Source organism: Cataglyphis hispanica, chromosome 23 (assembly GCF_021464435.1).
Source record: "Cataglyphis hispanica isolate Lineage 1 chromosome 23, ULB_Chis1_1.0, whole genome shotgun sequence".
NCBI lineage: Eukaryota > Metazoa > Arthropoda > Insecta > Hymenoptera > Formicidae > Cataglyphis > Cataglyphis hispanica.
This window is the reverse complement of record NC_065976.1, coordinates 1,058,730-1,081,443: the sequence shown is the minus strand read 5'-3', so window position 1 is coordinate 1,081,443 and position 22,714 is coordinate 1,058,730. Positions and strand designations below refer to the sequence as shown.

The following is a 22,714-nucleotide window of genomic DNA, read 5'->3' as shown; positions in this document are numbered from 1 at the left end:
TTAAAAACATTCTTTTCCATTTCACCTGTTGTTAATGGTTAGTAAATTGTGTTTGTTTGTATACATACTATTAAGATAAGCTTTGTAAATTATTAATATTTATTTTTCTTGCAAATACAATATTGTATAATTATAATGTTATTAAAAACATTCTTTTCCATTTCACCTGTTGTTAATGGTTAGTAAATTGTGTTTGTTTGTATACATACTATTAAGATAAATCTGTCTTTCTTTTTCTCTTTCTCTCTCTCTCTCTCTTATTCATCTTTATGATTATCCCCATTTCTTTTTAAAAAATCTGTTATCATGTCCTGACTGAGAGTCCACAATCGCTCGGCTAATGCAAGATTTAATGCCGCATTCGATGGTTGACAACGATAACAGTTGTTGAAATAGCCTCCTGTCACACCCTCTAACTCGGGCGCTGTAGCACAGAATACTACTGTACTCGCTGCTTGTTGCTGCAATGCATTATGTGTTGTTATCCTATTTTTTTTTTTTTTTTTTTTTTCATAGATTGTCAAATAAAATTAGAATATAATGAATCAATAAAATATTAGAAAAAAGTGCAATTATTTGAAAGAACATAAATTTAAACAATCACATTTTTTTCTCGCGCTCTTTTAAAAGTCGCTCTTTGTATTTTATAACATTTATACTGCACTTTATATAAATTTATTAGAAAATTTATCCCATACCACTGATTTTGTGAACGGCCGTACTAAAGCGAACAACAATCGATATATCCACCACTGACGCGATATGGACGTAGACACCAAATTACCAGGATGGCAAGCAAATACGCTTACAGAAGGCCACTTTTGTGCCAGTTCTTGTGCAAATAGAAGATTACAGAGCTTTGAATCGTTGTACGCTCCTATCGCCCAGAATTTATACGCTGATGGAGATAAAGTTGATTGGTGAATATCTTCTGGAGTACGTATCATTGAAAATCTGTAGATCATATAGTTATAAGTTATTACATAAATCATTCAGTTTTAGATTTCGATTTTATATTTAAAGTAGAAAATATTGAGGTATTACCGATGAGATTCACTAGAAACTATTACGATCCTAGGATTGTTGGAATTCTGTATAGTATGTTCCAACAAAAGCGTCAAATAAAACTGTGACAAGTAATTGACTTGAAATGTCGTTTCATAACCATCTTTTGTCAGTTGATAAGATAATCCAAACACACCAGCGTTTAATATGAGAAGGTGGAGAGATCTGAGGAATGAGAAAATTTAATTATAAAGTAAACTGATTGATGATTATAATATTTTAAAAATATATGTGTAATGAAATTACTTAAATTTCTGCTTGAACTGCTCGACAGCTTCTCGCACGCTACGCAATGACGCTAAATCCATTTCTAAAGCCACACAATTTGCAGTCTCCTTTTCCTGTTGAATGCGTTTTATAGCTTCATTAGCCTTTTCTATATTTCTACAGGCTAATATCACTTCACAACCATGTAAAGCTAATGATCTAGCTGTTTCATATCCTATATGCAGATAATTTTCTTTAATTAATAAAATTGTAAGTATAATTATTATATACTAACAACTTTTATTTACCAATTCCTGTATTGGCTCCTGTAACAAGAGCAACTTTGTTACGTAAATCTCGGCCATGCAACACTGCAAGAGCAGTGCTACTTCCATCGAATCTTTGTCGTATTGGCTGAGACATCTCTCTATATTCAGTAGCAAATGCTAGGCGTGGATCGGTGTAGGTTGTTGTACGATTTGTATGGTCAACAAACAGCACTTTACCATCAACTGATATACATCTCTCCCATCCAGGTGGTAATTCTGATAAATTTTAAAATCTGAATCTCTGTTTTAATTAGTGCATATGATCATTAATATCATTGGTAATTTTTTGCATTCCTCAATTGAATTTTGTGGAAAATGTAATTAAATATTGTATATTCTACTTTTAATTTGATATTGCTCAATTTTTGTCTAATATAATATAATTATTAGGATGACAAGTAAGATTATACACATAATGATCATAAATTATGTTGAGGTACGACCGTCAAAATCAAATACATACCTCCGTCAACAATCTTCTTACGACCGGTTCTAGGATGCGTCCACTGCGTACCTTTCGTATAATGACTAACACAATATATAATATATTATAATATATTATAATATATTATAATTGAATAAATTTATGCACGTTCACTTTTTATTATTAACGTGTAACCTTGACTTTTAATCTCTTGTATCAAAGTATTATTCTTATCGCAAAACATGACTTACTTTACGTAATAAACATTCCCGTCTAACGTTGTTCTTTCCTCCCATCCTGGCGGTAACTCGTCCTCGCTATCGGAATCATTAAGAACACCTACCATCTGATAAAATTCTATATAAGCTCTCTTTCTACTTTTTTAAATAATATTTTCCACGCTCTATTTCTTCCATCAAAAGCTTAGTTTATCCATATCTCTATATTCAATCCTTTAAATGTCATTTGCAATAAACCCATGCTTTCTACATATTTTCTTACGTGTTCATTCATACATCGTACATGTGACATATGATATACGCTTATGCTGAATACGCCATTAGAACTTGTTTTGGACAAACTCCATTGATGTCACCGCGTGATATATAATTTAAGGTTAAGAAATCTGATTTTGTCGATCAAGGAATTATTTATACATTGATATGGCTGGAAAAAAAGGAAAAGAATTAGCGTTGTCTATGTTGAGAGTGTTACCTAGAGTGACATTATCAAATATTCGAGATAATCCTGGTTCAAGAAAAAAGACAGGCGTAAGATATTATAATTAAAAAATATAAAAATGTAACAATTTATATACGATCTCTTACAAAAGTTTAAATAGACACATGGTTGTAATTAGATTACAATGTTATACTGAATTAATTTTCTATATGCTTGTTATATTCAAATGCATTTTCAATCAAAAGTTATTACAATGATATTTTATTGTCATTTTACCATTTGTCATTTTTGTACAGCAACGCGGCAGAGGTCAACATGGTGGTAATAAACACGGTGCTGGAAATAAAGGTTCTGGGCAAAGACAAAACTATATGCGCTTGGGATATGAGACTGGCAATACCCCTTTTTATCTGAGATTTGGTGCAGAACCTTACTACAAGGGTCACCAGTGAGTTTTTCTATTTTATATGATTACAAAATATATATATATATGTGTGAAATTTCTGAAAAGCAATGTTATTTTGTGCATTTCAGTTTGAGACGAGAATATCCACCGCTTAGTTTACAACAACTACAGATGTTTATTGACTTGAATCGGATAGATATCACTAAGCCCATCGATCTTGTATCACTCTTAAATACTCAATTATATTCTATTAATGTAAATTGGAAACACGCGGGCGTTCATTTGACAGACGAGGTAATGCTTTAAGATTTTGTCCCAAAATTTTGTTTTATTTTAAATTTTAATATTAATATTACATATGTATCTCTGAGATTAATATAAAAATTCTGTTTCAAGGGTGCACATTGTTTTAAAGCTAAAATAAATATAGAAGTACAATGGGCTAGTGAACCTGTAATTGCAGCAATTGAGAGAAATGGCGGTGTAATTACAACTGCTTACTATGACATGCAATCCCTTCATGCCATGTGTGACACAGAAAAATTTTTCCGCAAAGGTAATTTCAGAATGAAATATCTTTTGTCGAAATTCCTAAAAAATAATTTTGTATTGTATATAATCCTTATATAAAATATGTCTAGGTGAACCGATACTGCGTCGATTTTTACCGCCAAATGATTGCCTGGAATATTATTCCAGCGCCACTACAAGAGGATATTTAGCCGATCCTGAAAAGATTTCTCAGGAAAGATTGGTTTTGGCGCAAAAGTACGGCTACGAATTACCGAAAATTGAGGACGATCCCGATTACGAAATGCTATGCGAGCGTAAGGATCCGCGACAATTGTTTTATGGTCTGGAACCAGGTTGGGTGGTCAGTCTTACTGATAAAGCGATATTGAAACCCAAAGCCGAATATCTGAAGGAGTATTATGCAAGTTGAAGTATGAGAATATAGAACATAGTGTAAATGGACTAGATTTAATAATAAATAATATTCTAATGATACAACATACACACACATAAAACTGCTCCTGTTTAAAATTATCCGACTAAATATATAATTAATTATTAAATATAATATTTTAGTAAATACCTTTTAATAAAATAATTAACAGCGATCGACTAACATTTTTAAATTTGATAGCACGAAATCTCGTAGAATGTAGAAAATCAAAATTTCGTACAAAATCGATTTTGTAAAATTGATTTGTTTGACGGTGATTGATTGAGATCGAACTGCGATTTAATCGATTCTGTAGTCGGAACAACCGCGTACCACTACTCGCTCGTGTCCCATGGTAATGTTTATGTTCAAATACAAAGCAGACAGTGCTGAAATTTTAAACATTTCCAAAATGAATCTCGCGCATCTTGAGAAAAATACGAAAGCAAAAAAAGATGATTCAATGCGAAAAATATTGAGGCCAAAAGGTGGTAATTTGGAAAGAGCTGTCAAAAATGTGCAACAAATCTTGAAGGTTAGTTGTAACCTCTGATAGAAAACATAGAAATATATTTTATTTTATTTCTATGATATTTTGTATTTATCAGATCATTTTATTATATATTTGTAGCATGTTGATTTGTATTATTTTACTAATATTAGTAATATTTTTACTAATATTATTAATATTTTGTAATTTATCATCGCGTAATTATTTTAATATTTGTCATTGTAATATTTACTGTGTTATGTTAATAATTATTACTATTGTTTTAATACAATTTTTAACAAGAATTTAAATGACCTGAATGTTAATGAATATTTATTACATTTATTAATATGGAAGGCTTTTTTTTTCCAGAAAAAAAAAGCAGAAGCAAAAGCTATAAAAAAAAAGAGAATAAGTTCACAAAACATAAGCCTAAAAAATTTAAAGTGCAAAAACCAAGACGAAGAGGAATAGTTTATATAGGACACATACCTCATGGATTTTATGAAGAACAAATGAAAGATTATTTCAAACAGTTTGGGAATGTAACAAGAGTACGAATGGCATGATCCAAAAAAGTATGCATAAATCGAAACGAGTTGTAAATTGTTTTATGAGAGTGCAATGTCTAACTTTTAACAATTTTATTTAGACTGGTAAAAGTCGTGGCTATGGTTTTGTAGAATTTCTTTATCCAGAAGTTATTCAAATTGCAGCAGAGAGTATGAATAATTATCTTATGTGTGATCGATTATTGAAAGGTATTAAATTTTAAAATTAATGAGCTAATTTGCCTTTTTTTATCCATATAATATATATACTTTTTAACCACATATATTTCACCTGTGAAGCAGCATTTTGGATTTTTCATGGGAGTAAATTGGTCAGAAGATAAATATCCTAAAAAAAAACAAGAGACAGACAATTTTACATAAAAACCGTATTCAAAGTGCTGAAGTTTACAAAAAGTATATTGAAAATTCGCTCAATAAACTTTCTGTGTTAGAAGATAAACTGCACAATAAAGGAATTAGTATAAAATTTCAACCTGTTGATGTGCCAAACAAATAGTTAAAGGTATTACTTTATTTTACTTTTTTAAAATATGTATAGTCTATCATTTGTATATTGGAGAAACAATAAAAATTTATATGGCAAATACAAGCTTTTACTATACTTGTAACAATAAACATGTATATTTTTAATGCTTCTCTAAACGATATCTGTGTAAATCATTATGTACAATTAAATCTAAATATTGTATACTATATCATTAATACACTCGAAACATATCACGATACGATAGCTGCTTCCTGTACGTTCGTCGTGCTCCCTTTCGTTCGCTTCCATTTCATACGTCTATTTTGAAACCACACTTTCACCTATAAAAATATGATTGAACGAGATAAGTGGACGTATAAATGGACGTAGAAATTCTAAAGTCTGTTCATTAAATCCTTCATAATATACCTGACGTTCCGTCAAATCTAGTGCTACAGCAATTTCATAGCGACGCAAACGTGTTAAATAATTACTATGCGCGAATTCGCACTCGAGATGACGAACCTGTTGCTTCGTAAACGCGGTTCTCTCCTTCCGCGGCTTCTCGCTTATCCTTTTTGTCGTTTCTGTAATCAGTGAATGATCAAAGAATTATAGCAATGTATTCACTAAATATTTTTAATATAATATTTTTTGAGATGATTGATTTTTCTAACGCCAATCTTAATTATAAAATTTTTTATAACTTTCCTGATTTTATTATTTAAAAAAAAAATGCTCGAATATGTCAAATAATCTTAAATGCATATAATATATTAAAAAAAGATAATTTTAAATTGAATTTAAAGAAAAATTATACATGTTTGTATTAAATCTGAGATAAAAATAATGAATTTATAATAATAACATTAAATTTTTGTATTTTTTCAGCCATCGAGATATAACTATTTGATTTGGAGTATATAATAAATTGCAATCAGCAAAAAATGAATTTTTGGTTCTGAAGAATATCTTGTTTTTTATAGATAATTCTCGATTTAAATGCGAATCTTTTTCTGCGTGTTAGGAGGCTGGTCCAGTTTCTTCCTGGACGGTGACATAACGCTCATCATCCGGCTGGATCTCGCTGCACCGTCCTCTTGCCGCGCGGTATTCCGCGGCAAGATTTCGCGGCAGCGGCGACTTTTTGTCGCCGGCGAGATGAAAATAGCCGCGCGTACGATGCGTCAGTGCGTGGTTACACCCGCTTGCAGCTTGCGAAATCCACTTTTGCTGGAGAAGCGCGGCTTTTACCGCACAAGTACACGTGGCCACTGAGAAATAGAGAGAGGTGGGATATTTTCTCCCTTTTTCTCTCTCTTTTTCTTGAGGCTCTTAACTTTGCTTCCGTGCCGCTATCTCGGCTCTAATTGCTAGCTGACGTCAATTGCGAGATCTCTCGTATAATCCTGAGCCGACATCGATGGTCACTATTGGACCAGTTACGAGAGTAAAACGATACATCAGACGGGGATGTTAAAATGCGTCATTTTTGCGAGTTGGATTTCGATGCGATCAAATTTTGCAAACTCAATGACTTTTAAATTCTTTATACAATATATAATTTCAATTTATGATATTTAAGATAAATAAGCAAGCATACATTAATTAAATTCCCATGTATATAATTGAAATGCTGGTTTATAATATAAAAATGTATTTGATTTTTTTAAATTTTTAATTGTGAGAAATGATTTCTTATGTTTATTCTATTTCATTCAACGATATAAGAAACCGATAAAAATTTTTCAGCTTGAGAGATTTATTTACTGTTCATCAAATCAAGCAGTTTGGAGAGAGACAAAAATTAAATTGACATTATAAATGTCAGTATAATAGAGAGAGATACAATACACACACACATACACATGACATTTATTACGCAAGATGTATATCAGCTCGAGATACATTAGACATTTGATAAATATTTAGATTGTACTGGGCCCGTTATGGCCGCATTGGCGACGCTAAAGACATAAACCAATTGTACTGTCAACGATTTACATCGGAAATCCGTCGAAGCTGCACGATCCGAAATGTTTCAAATTAATTTATTACATACATCTGTGCACAGCATTATTAAAATTTCTGTCTAATAACGATTTAAAAAATTAATTAGAGAAATGGCACATATATAAGAATCATTTTTCAACATATCTATTAAAATCAATTTTGAATAATAGATAGTTTGTGAACATAGCTTTTAATATAATTTTAAAAAATCAGTTTTTTTTTTTTAAATTTAAAGTGGAATATAATAAGTATATACAATATTAGGATTGATAACAATAATGTATTACCTTGTTCTCGATGGTGCGGGCGTGTATTTTCTCCGAAGTATGAATTTGCATAGCTTTTATTGTGTTGCGAATCTTGCCAAAATTGATATTTGTTCTTATCTTCATTATTTATAATCGTATTCTGTAAATGAGGCATTTCCCAAGTACGAAACATCGTTTCTGTATTTGACGAGGCCATCCCATGCCGATCTTGATTCTCGTATAATAAATCTTTGGATTCGTTCGAAGATGTCACATCTTCCTTCTCATTTGACGGATCGATCATCGTATGACAGTTTGCGGTATCTTGATGGAAATATTGCTCCCACCTTCGAAAATAAAATATTATAATTATAATTAATACATTAATGAAATGCAATTATATACATGATAATGATAATTATGAGATACGGATATTATGATGTTTTTCGTTTTAAAAATTTGGAAAGTTAGTATAACAAAAATTAAAAAAATTTTTTTTGTAATAATTTTTAATACAATTGAAATCATTAATTTTAATAAAATATGCGATTTTAAAAATCGCATACGAACAATGTGTATTTTTTATAAAAGCAGAGATAATTTTTGAGAGAACAAATATTCTTTAAAATACAAAATATATAATGAAATATTTATAAACATAGCAATAATATTAAAACTATTATTTGATAATGTTATAAAATAATACTAAAAGATGCTACGTGCCTTTATAATATTTCTTATTTTATTAAAATAAGAAAATACTCAAATATTGCTAAAAATGAAATATCAATTATTCCGTTAATCACATTTTCTATATCTCTCTCAATCTTTTTATGCAAATATAGAGCTTTACCTGTACATGCGATAATTTTGATTGGTATCGGCGCTTTGAAGAAAATTCGCGATACACGGTGAAGAGTATAAACGGGCAGTTTCGTCGGTTGCAATGTCGAATCCGCTGCAAGGATTGCTCCAGGACCAGCTGTGACATGAAGATGTCATCTCGCAATCTGTTGTCGCTGATCTCGGATTTTGTCCTTCCAAGTGAAGACACGACGGCGTCGGCGGTGTCGGTGGTAATTCAAAATTATCAATCGTCCGACGGCTGTTTGTAATCGTGCTTTTCGACCACGACATCACGACTAACAATGAGATAAATAAAAATTTCGACAGTTTTTTTAGCACGCATAAAATGCACCCTGTGTATATACGAGATTTTTTTGCAAATATTTTAAAATTAGCAAAAAAGCAATTAAGCGTAATAAATTCACGATTTTTTAATATATAATTATTTACATATATTCTGGTTTTCTATTGATTTCAATTGTATCTTAGAATTATATATAAGAAAAAAAGAATAGAGAGAAAATATAGAAAAAAGTTAATTTCTAATTATTTATATCTAATTGAAAAGCAAGTTTCTCGTTTGGACATTATAAAGCAGTTTTAAAAGCTTTACGATTTTTAATAATATTGATTTTTTATTTTCTTGCTCTTACTTTTCTCTCTCTTTTGCCTTTATATCTACTTTTCTAGTAAAGTTACATAAAATTCCGAAGATGTGTCAAAAACTATCTCATGTATTTAACGTTAAATATGTATAATAATTGGGGAACACCGTATCTAATTAATTGTTCAAGAAAGTCACATGGACGAGCACAATTTCACTACAGGATCACTCCGCTCGCGGCTTGGTGCGAATTGCTTTAGCGCCTACTCGGAAATGTCAAACGAGCACATGTGACAGCGTCGTCCTAAGACCCGCGGTAACATTATGGAGAACGCCGTTGGAATCGTAGGAGTAGGGTCTCTCATGGAAGCTCCGTAATCTTCTTCCACGTTTACTTTTGGCTTTTTGACCAATCCTCGTGAATCGTTTCTCGCAGTGAGTAATCGGCGAAAGAATTTAATTGATGACACGCGAAGGCGGTCTCGTCGAAATTTTTGCTTTCCGTACCCCATTTACTGAAAATAAAGAGAATTTTAGATGACGCACGCGTGGGAATAATGTTTTTACGAATTATTTTATTTATGAATTGCTAAAGTTTTAATGATATATTTTCATTATCGTAGAAATTTGAATGGAATCAAAATATGTTAAAAGTAAAATTAAAATTAGGGATATATTCTCATATATATCCTGGTTGCTTAACACATTTGTAAAAAATTTAAATAGATTTTTAAATATATATTTAAATTTTAATATTTATTTTCATAAAATTTTTAAGTAAATTAAAAATAGACATACTTAAATTTTTTATTATTTCTTTATTAACTTAGCTTTTAAGCAATTAAAAATTACATATATTAAAGGGCTGTTCTTTTATTTTAAGTTGTGATATTTATTGCGCTTTTCCTAATGATATATATAATAGATTAAGTATTATTAAAAAGGTTAATTGTTGAAACCAATCGAATAATCATGTTTAATATTAAACACGGGTTGCAAATTTGAGTTCATGCGTGATTTTCTTATCAACAGAATCCAAACGTAAAGAAGATATAAAAGAAGGAAATTAAGCTGTTTTATTTTCTCGAGGCGATTCATTCACGAATTCGTCGTCGAATGTTTCATTGAGGAAGACCATCATTCTATCAATGCATAAGTCTATCGAGGGAAGGGGAGGGAAGGAGAAACCACCTAAGAAAACACGGAGGGCGAGAGCGAGAGTGCGAGTCGGGAACCGATGCGGTGTTTCGAGGGTTCGACCTCTCCTCAAGGGTCACGCGTCTCCATTAGTCATCAGGCATTGTTTGGCTTCCTCTTTCAGGATGGTGGTCACACGCGTGCCGAAAGAGACGCGGCAAGAGGCCCACCACCTCGTCAAGCACTCAGCTCTCGGCACAGGAAGCGGGATTCCCTGAAACGAGATACTTCTAACTGTGTAGCGGTGCCAAGCAGTCTCGATGGACGGAAACGCTGTACGAACCCGCGTTTTCCGCGTTTTACGCCTTGCAACTAGTTCTTTTCAACGCACACATCTTCTGGATATATTCAATAAAAACTGAAAATTCCCATGAGAATAATTAGATCTTCATAATTAATAAAAATTATTTAAATATATTATAATCAATGTTATTATCAACTATAATGTGGATTACTTATTATTTTTTAGGTAAATTTCAGTTTACCTAAAAAAAAAAAGAATTAAACGAGATATCTGTGTTTTTTGAACTTGAGACTAAATATTTTTCTGATGTATAAAGCATTGAAATATACACGAAATAATTTTCTAAATCAATACATGAAAAAGCCGATAGAACCGGCCGAATTAATCGTAAGGTTCTCTAAAAAATAGAATCTTCTTTTTCCCACGAATTTTATTTTTCATGACAGACATTTAGATTGGACAATATCTTATAAATTCAAGACTTTTTTCGTGAAGTCAAGTTTCGTGCGACGTAAAAAAAGCGAAATCCCACAATGAATACTTGTCGCGGTCTCGGAATAGTATCTGGCTTTCTCATTAACAGTCAAACCAAGATTCTCATGCGACTAACTCAAAAGCTAGATGCTAATGTGTAGACGTATCTAGTCGTAGTCGTAGCACATTAAGCGCACATTAGATACCCACGTGTTTGTTGCAATTATCCAACCGGTCTATATTTAAACGATTTAACTGTTGGTTTATAATTTACGCAAAAATTATTAATAATAATAAATCGTTAAATAATTATTTATTCTTAAAAAAGACATGTTAATAATTTTTTTAAATTTTTTTAAAAAACAAGTTTATATTTATTTTTCTTAAAAATAATTATAATTTTAATTTCATTTTTTATAATTTCCGTAATTTTAATTTTAACTCTACACAATTTTTACATATAATTGTAACTTTTCAAATTTTTTTAAAAATAATTTTCTTTTGCTTTTCCTAAAAATAATTTTAATTTAATATATAAATTTATTTTTAAACTTCCTTCAAAATAAATTTATATATTATATTATTTATATTTTAATTTTATTTCTAATTTCTTCAATATGGCTCTCAATATTTTTACTTGCTTTTTTAATTTCCTAATAAATTAGCGAAAACTTGCGACTAATTGACACAATGTTGAGTTTTATAGATATCTAATCAAATATATTATCTTCAATTTCGCATTATACATATATATTTTGAAATCAGCGAATTGTTTTTTAGTTATGTCGATTCTGTTTATTTTGTCGATGGTGATTAATGGACACAACGACCCCGACCTTCCCTCGGTTCTTTACCGGAAGCTTATAAATTACAAGTGCAAGATGACGACGTTGCCCATCTGTATTCTTGACGATGCATTGCATAACGAAACGCGCGCTTGTCACGACGGAGCGATGCTCTCGATTTCTCGCGAGTTTTGAACGTATTGCGATTGATGGTAAAATACGCGTAAATGATGATATTTGATGTCCAAGTGCCTCTCTTGGTGTATTTTTGGCGGGCACATCTGGCCGAAGCATCGAGCCTTTGACGCGTTTCCCGCCTTTCGAACGCAGTCGCCGCTAGTTACTCGTCGTGGCAATGCTCGTCCGTTCGCTAGATCCTGTGGCAGCGTATCACCTGTTCGTCGATAAGTATGGAGAATCGCCAAGCACAAGGTAACAGCACAGGGTAGGATCAAAGGAAGAAGCTATCAAAGGATGTTATTATGCGATTAGAAAGACGATGTGTAATTTGGGATATTTAACAGAATCAATCGTCACACATAATACTTTACAATACTTTTACAAATCGCGAAAAATTTTTTTAAGAACGCGAAAAAAATACAGCTTATTCTGATTAAATAAAAACACAATGCATAAAATTATCATTAATTTTTTAACTGAAGTGATATTGACAAACGTCATATGCAAGAAATCGAAAATTAATTAATATATCTTGATTACTAATTATTCTGTCGTTTCTATTATTTATATTATTTTGGTATAATTTATGTTTATTTTATTGTAAACAATAATTAATGTGTGTAAAATCTCTTGACTGATAAAAAAATGCTTTAGGAAGTTCGCGTCACGGATGGCACGTGAGAACGCGAATCGCGATAATGATATTCATCTGCTTGATTATCGGTTCGATGATCATTTTCTGGTTCGTTAGTTCGATTATAGAGAATCGGCGGGATGGTAAATGCAGGGGATCGATTGGTGGGAAATCTTATAAAAAGGCCTTTTTGGAGAGACTATCCGATCAAGTTTTACCGTTGGAATACACGTAAGCACGCTCAGAATATTTTTTTCGCTTTTTTTTTACCAGCTTTTAAACCATCGGAAACAAGAAAAGAGATATTTTTCCGTTTATTACAGTCCTTGAATTAAAAAATTTATCCGTCTTACACTAATGCGTATTAACATCAATGTAAATGTCACTCAAAGTTTTTCGTATCATTTTCAACATCAATCAAATATAAAAAAAACTCAGTGAATGCGCACTAAATGTATTTAATCGAATTTGTTATTGAAGACTTCTTTAGATTTTTTTTTAGCAAAAGAAAATACCTGTAATATATGTAAATGAGTTTTTTCTAATTTTAAATCGAGAATTGAAGTAGCATACAACGTAAAATTAACAAGTTTGTCACATGACAGACTGACATTGAGTTTTCTGCATGCGCCACGTGTCAATCAATCATTTGAATGATTGATATTGCAGACATAAACTAGAATATTTGTAGCGCGTGACTTTACTTGCTCAGACTAAGATTAAACGTTAGGATCTAATCATAGCGAGGAAATAAATATTTATGTTTAGAGCAAGTAGCACATCTAAATTAAAATGACTAAAATTAATATACGCCACTTTCTCTTTTCGATCCTTCACCTCGTATAATCTTTTTATCTTTGGAAAAAATTGCGTTGCAGCTTGAAAATAATACCTATACTAGAAGAAAAAAATTTCACGATGATCGGCGTCGCACAGATCCAATTTTACTCCAAGATCCCGACTAAGCACATACGCTTTCACGCCCGCCAACTCCTTATACAAAATATTAGAGTGGAAGAATATCGTTCGCCGAACGGATCGAAACTGATTAGCAAATACGTCGTGATGGATGAGAAGGATTTTATCGATGTGTATTTTTTGCAAATACTAATGGCGGGAGAGACTTACGTTTTGCACGTAGAATATACAATTCCATTGCATGAGAAATCGACAGGATTTTTTAGGAGTGCGTACATCGACCGCGATACCAACGAGACCAGGTAATGATTGATGCAAAAATGATATTAGATATTATCTCGTTACCGTTCACACAATCTATCAATATCGGCAAAAATTAATTTCTTCGTAATAAAATGTTTCTTTTTGTAATAAAATATTTAGTGCAATTTGTGTTTGCGTGTTATACATATTTGCATCTGATGAAAGCAAATATATATATATATATATATATTTTTTTAGATGGATAGCAGTGTCGAATTTCTCTCCAGATTACGCTCGCACAGCCTATCCATGCTTCGACGAGCCATGGATCAAGACGCCGTTTCGCATTTCAATCGGCAGAAAGTCCAACATGCGATCGCACTCGAATTCAATGCGAGAAGTCTCCGAAGAAATGTAAAAGAGACCCATTCAATTTTGCTTCATTGTAATGTACCGCAATGTTAATCCGCACATCCGATTGCTGCAAAGACTTATATAATGTATTCACGTTTAATTACGAAGATTGATTATATAATATTCAAATTTAATCCAGTTTCTTCTCCCCAGTCGGGATATGCCAGGATATGTTTGGGACCATTACAAGAAAACGTTACCGATGTCCACGTACTTGGTCGCCTTTATGGTCACTGATTTCATGAGTTACGAAGTTGCCGTCACCGATCGACCGTCGCATACGATCTTTTTCAGGAAAGATGTCGCAAATAATACAAAATATATCGGCAATTTGATACCAAAATTGCTTCGTTTAATTCAAAACTTTACCAAATTTGATTACGAATTGAACAAGTTGGATGCCATTGTGGTTCCCAATTTTCTTTATTCCGCGATGGAAAATTGGGGCCTTATAACGTTTCGGTAAACAAACTTGCTATAGTTCAGTTTTTTGTAAAAGGTATACTAGGATCTTTCGTCTCAAACGTGATTGCCATTTAGTTTTCTTAAAAAGAAAATTGTAGAATTATTTTTTATGTGTAATACTATAACGCAACATATATATATCAATTAACAAAATTTTTAATGTAGCTGAAGTTAAGAGCTATAATATTATATATATATATATATATTTTAGAGAAGATTCCATCCTCGTAAAAGAAACTGACGGTATCGCTGACGTTAAAAAAGAATTTGCTAGTATTGCGGCGCACGAAGTCGCCCATCAATGGTTTGGTAATCTCGTAACACCGAAATGGTGGGACGACGTATGGTTGAAAGAAGGATTCTCCTCATTTTTCGGATATTTAGCATTAAGCGTGGTAAAGTACATATCTTAATTTTTTTAATTAATGCTAACCGTCCTTCCGCCTCTTTTCAAAAGTTACAGTCATAATCACGAGTATTTCTCTCATATTTATTTCTCTTATACTCATACTTTTCACGTTATAACTTTCATGTCAGTCTTTTAGTAATTCTATGTGATTGCTATTTTTTAATTTTTTTGATAATTAAAACTGATAAATAATTTTAGTATAATAGTGTTATATAAAAAATATGTTTATCATATCTTAATGGTTTATGAGAAGTAATTATTAATTTTTATAGTTGCGCAATTATAGTGTTGTGCGGCATTTACTCGACAATTACTTTGCGATTACCTCTCTTAATATTCCAGCTCGAGCCTGCATCCTGGGATGTGCAGACCAGCTTCCTGATCGAGTGCTGCGACGTGTTTGACAGCGACGCCGACGAAACGGCACACCCGTTGCATATTGATCTGAGGAAACTGAGTAAGCTCGCCGATGTCTTCGATTTGACGTCGTATGTCAAGGGTAATTGCATGGCATACATGATCTATCATTTTCTGGGTGAGCGGATCTTTCTGTCATCTATGCGCCGCTACGTACATACATACCGCTATCGCAGCGCTAATCAAACGGATCTCTGGAGCGCTTTTCAGGCTGAGATCGATGGAGCGAACGGGCTACCGGCTTCTTCGGGGCTCCGCATGAAGGACGTTATGCGAACTTGGACGTATCAGGCAGGCTTCCCTGTCCTGCACGTCCGACAGAATCGTGAAACCGGTGCGATCGAGCTTACGCAGGTGCGCCTCATGTTTATCGCAGATCGATCTACACAGGCGTGTTTCTTCATCTCTCTCCCTTGTTTCGTCGACGACAAATTATTTATCGATGGAATGCGTTTATACGACGATATTAATCATCGTTATTCCTTCAATATAATGAGAGAAAAAGGATGTTATGTGTGTTTCACGTATAAATTATATAGAACGCTTCTGTGTACATTTTAATCTCTCGGCTACAGAGATTAATCTAAAATCGATTACTTTTTACCAAAAGTTTGATCGAGTTTTATATTTAGCCAGTCTTTCAATATTTTAGATTAATTGATAATTGAATTTTATATTAAAATTTTATTAATATGAGTATTATTTGATATTAAAATCATTTATATATTTTAAATATTTTTTGACTGTTAAAAATTAAATAAAAATTATTTATTAATAAAAATGTAATTTAAAAATATAATTGTCAAACTAATAATTTTTATATTAATTTGTCTATATATATATATATATATATATATATATATATATATATATATATATAATTTAATATATGGAATTGAATTAATATTTGAAGTTAATCATAAAAGCTTTATAAAAGCTATTATGGATAATATTTATAGAGAAACATCGCAATTTATAATCTCCATCATTAAATAGATGTAAAACACAGCCATGAAAAATCTGCCGTGGACGTCGATAAAAATTGCTCAATTATGCGATGTTTGTGTTTCAGGATCGATTTTATCATTATGGCATAAATAGTACGAGCAAAGAGTTATGGCATATTCCGTTGACGTGGACAACCGAAAATGAACAGCAATTTGGTAATACTTTGCCGAAGGCATGGATGGTCAAGAAACGCATGAAAATTAACGATACTGTTCTGAGTCGGGCGACTTTCAACAATAAATGGATTCTGTTCAATATCAATCAAACGGGTAATATCACTGTCGCAACATCTGCCGTTCAATTAAGAAGATAATATCCAGAGCAATATTTTTACTGCCAATGTCGATCAATTTGAAAATTTGCTCGAGCCACTTGATAAATTCACAAATATTTCTTTTATACATAAAATATTCTAGAACTATATATTATTTAAAGAGATTAATAGTCTATAAGTTACAATACAATTTTTCTCTTATTACTTTCAAATTATGCAAGATTTCTATTAATAATTTATCGTTCTATATTGTGCAGCTTTGTATCATGTCAACTACGATATAGAGAACTGGAAATTATTAACAAAATCCTTTCGAGCCTTACCGAAAGTAGCAAAAGTGCAAGTACTGACCGACTCGTCTGCGATGGTTAATGGTGGATTGCTCGATAAAAGAATCATGTGGAGTATTCTTGAGAAACTGGAAACGGAGAGCGGAGAAATGTTGTGGACACCCGCAATACCTTTATTGACAATCATCCAGAGTCGTCTTTGGGACTCAAGTGTATTCGAGGTAATATCCGAGATCGTCAATGTCGCATGTTTATACTTAATATCCATGTAATAAAAAAATGTCGTTAATTATTATTAATAGTTCTTCTCCGACAGAACATATAATTATACATTTATAAATCGCAATTTACGCTATATTTTTCCTATATTTATAGCTCATTTTGCATTTTTTCATTGTGGATAACATTTATAGAGAAACATCGCAATTTATAATCTCCATCATTATAATAGATAAATAGATGTTTTTCAATGTGATCATAGATTGTAAGGAAAAAATTCGAGCACATTTCGTTTTATTATTAATTTATACGGTTGCGATGTGCGATAAGATATGCGAGATATAATCGATGCCGCTTCGCGCGATCTAAATCGTCTGCTGTGCAATTCTGCCTTATGTCGTTATTACGCGCAGTTAAGACTTAAGTATGGTATTATAAAGCGTATGATTATCCCTGAGACAGATATATAAGCGATCATCGGCCCATCGGCCGTCGTTACGATTCGACGTTCTCAATTAGGTCGGAGGACTCAATCATTATTTGCACCGAAATACGAGTCACGTAACATTTAATTAAGCACTCGCGCCGACCAATGTTGCCGTAACAGTGTTCTTTTCACAGAAGCCATTATTGCAAAAATATACGAGAGGAAGGTCTCACCGTAAGTAAAGAGGCGGATCCGGCGCGCGATTTCTTTGGACGCTTCATGTCCGTAAGCCTAACGTGCCAAATTAAATAAATACGCCGCGGTGTATCTTTGCGATTTAATCCACCCGGTTTATTGCTCGTAAATTCTGAATAAATGGAATTACTCTCTTATTCCTTGCGCGAATCAACTGCAGATCTTCATAATGTTGCGATAAATATCTCCGCCGCGGTTTACTTTGCCTTCCTTCTTGCAATTTCATAAGAACATTTTGATGTTTTGCAAAAATATAAAAAGAAATCTTGAAACAGGAGATTGACATTTCCTTAAACTGTAGCAGCAGCTTGTAGTTTGTTCTTTATTTTTTTTTTTTTTTTATAAAGAAAATAAAACCCTGCAATACATAAGAAATGAAAAGAAGGAGAGAAAGAAAAAATATATAGTTTCAAAGTTATATCTGAAGCAATAATTTTAGAGATTCTGTATTTTTAAAATTATTCTTAAATTATATAATAATTAATTATCTTAAAAAATCTTAATATAATTAACATTTCTTAAAATATTAATGTAATTAAATCCGTTTTTAAAAATCTGTTTACATTACATTAAAATTTTGCCGTCTAATTAAAAAATAAAATTTCACTTCTTTCAGTTCGTGATGTGTAAATTCATAGACAAGGTATACAGCAAAACGGCACCATCGCTAGTCCATAAAGATCCTGTATTGTGGACAGAATTCGAAGTCAATGTAATGAAATCAGCATGTTTAGCGGGTCATCGGGCATGTTTAATGGAAGCTGTCAATTTTACTAACAAAATCCTACGAAACGAATCGTCAAACTCGTAAGTAATTAGCGCTACAACTGCTAATATTGGTCGTATATTTAATGCCAAAAATAACTGATTATTTTTGCAATTTATTTATTTGTTATTAATACAATACGTTAATATTAAATATAATATTAAATCGCATTCGGTTAAATATACAATGAGAATATGAACATGTTTTAACTGTATAGAAGACGCTATTATGATAGGAAAAAAATCACCATTGAATTAGTATTCCAGAGAAATTTCGTACCTGGACGTATTGTACATTTATGAAAATTGCCACGAACGAACAATGGCTAGCATTCTGGAAGAGGTACAACGAATCAGCGATATACGAAAAAGAAAGCCTCGCCATCGCATTAGGATGTCATGAAAATCCGGATTTATTGAGAAAGTAAGTTACATATATAAAATAAAATTATTTACGCACTAGAATTTTTTATATGATTATTATATAAAAGGACTCAAGAATTAGTTTTAACTGCTTTGAATTAGAAATATTTCATTTTTTTTTATATGTAATATCATCATTTTATTTAGAAATTTATTTTTTAATATTCAATTAATGTTTGGTTTTTTTACATAAATTTTTTTACATAAAAATCATCTCACAATTTTATTATAAAATAAAATAATCATATCAATTTTAATTTTTAATTAGTTTTAAAAAATTAAAATAAAAAATTTAAGTAAAAAATAAATGTCTAATTAGAAGATATAATACATATACAAGAGATTTAATATTTAATTCTTATAAATTATAAATTATGTTAATATATATATATTTATATAAATAATTTTCAGATATCTGCCCGTGATATTTTCGCAAAAGAATATTGAACTTGCAGAAAAGGCTCTAACATCCGTTATGTTAAATCCACATGGATATCATGTTGCAATGGAATTCTTAAATCAACATTGGGATAAATTTAATACGAATGCAATAGAAAAACATAATAATTAGTAAGTTGAATAAATTTACGCGCACAACAAATATCTCTGTTTCACTGTTTTCTCGAAGAACTAACGATTGAAAACTTTTATTTCAAATAATTGATTCTTCTATATATTTTATATTCATATTTCAATTTGTTAATACAATAATTTTATTATTTTCAGCGCGAATGTTATTCTGATCAATACATTGCGTGCCTTCGAGAAACGTATTCGTCAAGAAGAGGAAGTGGAATGGGTAAGAAAATTGCGCGAGTGGTGAAACTTAACGAGGATCGGAAAGTGAACGATCGGCGTTCCCCGAAAACGGATATGCATACCTCGCGGGTATAAAAAGTGGCGAATTATTATGTAACCATCACGTTCTTTCTTTCCCAGCTACGACGACTAAGAGGCAAGAGCGAGAAATACGATACTGTGATCGGACAGGTTATTAATAGAGTCCGGACCAATGTCGCGTGGTACAAGAAAGAAAAAAATGAGGTAACTGGTCTCTGATTATTCAGAAAGTGAAATGAAGTTCCGTACCTGACAGCCAAACTTCACTCGATCCAAAATCCCGTCTTTTTTTTTTTCATTCTCGCTGTTTCATCAGCTAGTCGGTTATAAAGATTGTTACCCAATGGCATTTAATTCATTCTGATATATTTACCACTTATCGTAATTTGCATGATAAAGTAAGAAGGCATATACGTGATAAAACGAATTCTTTCATAGCTGTTTATGTGCTGTCAGTTTTAAAACAGAAAGTTTGCCTGCAAAGTGCTAACACATTTGATTCTTAAATACATATTCTCTTACAGACGTTGAAGATATTGAAGGAAATTTATACGAGATACGCCGAAACAAAAAATTGCAGGAAGCAAAAGTAACTGTATTAAAGATCCAGGCTAGCGTATATATACATACGCCATTACAAGAAACCAACAATGTAATTACAAATAATTTATGGAACATTTAATTATGCTATGATATTAATGCCAAGACACTATTTTTCGTAAAAACTGCGTTTACATTTTCGTATTAATGAAAATTATTAATGAAAATCCTTACTTTTCATTATTAATGAAAATAATTACAAAATAAAGAATGTCTTTTTTTTATAACATTATTAAATGTAAAAGGCGTTCTTTGTCTCTCTTCTATAGAATTGAATGCTTCTTTTTCTTAAAACACGAAAGCCAAATTGATATGAAAAAAATCGATAGTAAGCAAGTATAAAATATAGTATAAAGAAGTATATTCGCCGAATATTCTAGAATTATGGGGGATGCAGGAGGTGACATTTTTCGTTCCAAATCATCTCTCGAGTATCAACGCGTCGACGCCAAAGTCGAATATAAGAAATAATCAGATGCCAGGTTATCGATTCTACTACTACTACGCGATATGCGGATAATCGGGGTATCGTCAGCATCCCCCGAGAACCGTTGCGAGAAATTCTTGCGGCGAGAAGCGCCGGCGGAACCCCGCTCCCAATCGGGCAGTAACGAGCCGGGCTTTCGTGTGGTCGAGTGGAGAACGTTGCAAGTAAGGGATTGATTCACAGGCAGTTATAATACCGCCAAACCGAAGGCCCTAATAGATTCAGGTCAATGCCACTACCGTTCTTCGAAGTCGTTTATTATGTGGGAAGAGCGGACCCCGTTCTCATGCCACACAGGTCGCCGGTAACCTGTGTGTGCAACGGACTCTTCGCCGCGGTAGGATTCGCCAAGAACGCCGAAGTCGAAGGACCCATCGAGAGAGCCTCTCTCTATCCACACGGGGGGATTCTTCCTCCGCAAGGTATCTTCTTTTATTTCTACGTGCGCCTCTCTTAATGCGGTTCATTGGACAAAAATGAAACACGATTCAATTCATCTTTTCCTTTTCATCTTCATTCCTCTTTTTTTTTTTTAATTTTGATCACATTGTGCGATCAGGAGAAAATATATATGCTAAATTGAATCAAAATCGACACACTTGTTGATCTGATGTAAATTTTAAAATAAATTTAATAATAAATTTTTAAAATTTTTTATGATTATAATAAATATTTACTTTAATACAGTTTTTTGGAGAGTCCTTTTTACGCAATATAATATGCTTGCGAAAAAGAAAACTGCTAATAGTAATATATATCTTCTTTGTCGATTAAAATTGTAAAGTTTGCTGAGGGAAGTTGATTGGTAACTTTCTCACGCCTGAGTGATTACTTTTTGAAAAAAAAAGTCTCACGCCAAGTTGTTTTGACCAGTATAGTTATATGAGTGGCGTTTAAGTTCATTTTTGAAGAATGTTTCTAGTAAAAGTCACGTATCGGTTTCTGGATTAATATATATATAGGCTATATGTGTACAAACGATACGAAAATATAAACGTTACTTTTCTACATCAAATATAAAATAGGAATAAAATTAATATATAATTGTAATTTATATTAATCGTAATTCCTACTAGATATTTTGAACTGTCAAAAATGCATAATTGATGAATAAATAAATTTATCTTTGAATAATTATGTTTTCATTAAAAATTGTAAAATTGCTTTGTTTGATATTAAAATAATATTAGATGATATAAATAAAAGAAAACCTTATACATTTTAATAATGAAAATAAATAATGAAAATAAAATAATAATGAAAATAAAATAATGAATAATGAAAGACTCTCCATAGAGCTTTGTTCGATTCACGGTGTACGGTCAGAAGAAATGAGAACGGTTAGATTAAAGAAAGAACCCTCTTCTCCCTCAAAAAGAGGGGTCAAAGAGCGCTACCGTGTCCTCAAACGCGACGGGGACGTGCAAAAGGAAGAAAGGAAGGAAT

At 32.0% G+C, this 22,714-nt stretch overlaps 4 protein-coding genes across 10 annotated transcripts; 2 read left to right on the top strand and 2 right to left on the bottom strand.

Moving 5' to 3' along the window:
• Window positions 1–227: 227 nt before the first annotated feature.
• LOC126857941 (WW domain-containing oxidoreductase-like) lies at window positions 228–2,425 on the bottom strand. 2 transcript variants are annotated; one of them, XM_050607865.1, is made up of 7 exons: window positions 2,277–2,425; window positions 2,065–2,129; window positions 1,581–1,817; window positions 1,312–1,507; window positions 1,045–1,230; window positions 699–954; window positions 228–461 (listed from the first exon to the last, which is right to left on the bottom strand). In XM_050607865.1, the coding sequence occupies exons 1-7, from the start codon at window positions 2,369–2,371 to the stop codon at window positions 258–260; spliced, it is 1,239 nt and encodes a 412-aa protein (XP_050463822.1). In that variant the 5' UTR covers window positions 2,372–2,425; the 3' UTR covers window positions 228–257. The 2 variants fall into 2 exon arrangements, with proteins under 2 accessions (XP_050463822.1, XP_050463823.1); XM_050607866.1 differs by having other exon boundaries at window positions 810–954.
• A 229-nt stretch (window positions 2,426–2,654) lies between these two features.
• LOC126857960 (39S ribosomal protein L15, mitochondrial) lies at window positions 2,655–4,593 on the top strand. The gene is made up of 5 exons (XM_050607906.1): window positions 2,655–2,795; window positions 3,003–3,154; window positions 3,241–3,406; window positions 3,509–3,668; window positions 3,754–4,593. Exons 1-5 carry the CDS (start codon window positions 2,688–2,690, stop codon window positions 4,053–4,055), a joined length of 888 nt encoding a protein of 295 aa, XP_050463863.1. The 5' UTR covers window positions 2,655–2,687; the 3' UTR covers window positions 4,056–4,593.
• An 809-nt stretch (window positions 4,594–5,402) lies between these two features.
• LOC126857961 (homeobox protein mab-5-like) lies at window positions 5,403–13,762 on the bottom strand. Of its 2 annotated transcripts, XM_050607907.1 has the most exons (6): window positions 13,707–13,762; window positions 9,350–9,815; window positions 8,704–8,992; window positions 7,890–8,197; window positions 6,019–6,176; window positions 5,403–5,930 (listed from the first exon to the last, which is right to left on the bottom strand). In XM_050607907.1, the coding sequence occupies exons 3-6, from the start codon at window positions 8,985–8,987 to the stop codon at window positions 5,841–5,843; spliced, it is 840 nt and encodes a 279-aa protein (XP_050463864.1). In that variant the 5' UTR covers window positions 8,988–8,992; window positions 9,350–9,815; window positions 13,707–13,762; the 3' UTR covers window positions 5,403–5,840. The 2 variants fall into 2 exon arrangements, with proteins under 2 accessions (XP_050463864.1, XP_050463865.1); XM_050607908.1 differs by lacking the exons at window positions 9,350–9,815; window positions 13,707–13,762 and having other exon boundaries at window positions 8,704–9,021.
• Window positions 12,298–21,749, top strand: LOC126857921 (thyrotropin-releasing hormone-degrading ectoenzyme-like). 5 transcript variants are annotated; one of them, XR_007688558.1, is made up of 16 exons: window positions 12,298–12,432; window positions 12,835–13,045; window positions 13,693–14,034; window positions 14,234–14,389; window positions 14,543–14,851; window positions 15,066–15,249; window positions 15,606–16,034; window positions 16,753–16,957; window positions 17,220–17,473; window positions 18,770–18,960; window positions 19,178–19,342; window positions 19,753–19,911; window positions 20,068–20,140; window positions 20,281–20,385; window positions 20,706–20,833; window positions 21,162–21,749. XR_007688558.1 is itself a non-coding variant. In XM_050607818.1 (15 exons), the coding sequence occupies exons 1-15, from the start codon at window positions 12,411–12,413 to the stop codon at window positions 20,772–20,774; spliced, it is 2,874 nt and encodes a 957-aa protein (XP_050463775.1). In that variant the 5' UTR covers window positions 12,298–12,410; the 3' UTR covers window positions 20,775–21,155. The 5 variants fall into 5 exon arrangements, 4 of the variants coding, with proteins under 4 accessions (XP_050463775.1, XP_050463778.1, XP_050463776.1 ...); XM_050607818.1 differs by lacking the exon at window positions 21,162–21,749 and having other exon boundaries at window positions 20,706–21,155; XM_050607819.1 differs by lacking the exon at window positions 21,162–21,749 and having other exon boundaries at window positions 12,315–12,432; window positions 12,932–13,045; window positions 20,706–21,155.
• The last annotated feature ends 965 nt before the right edge of the window (window positions 21,750–22,714 follow it).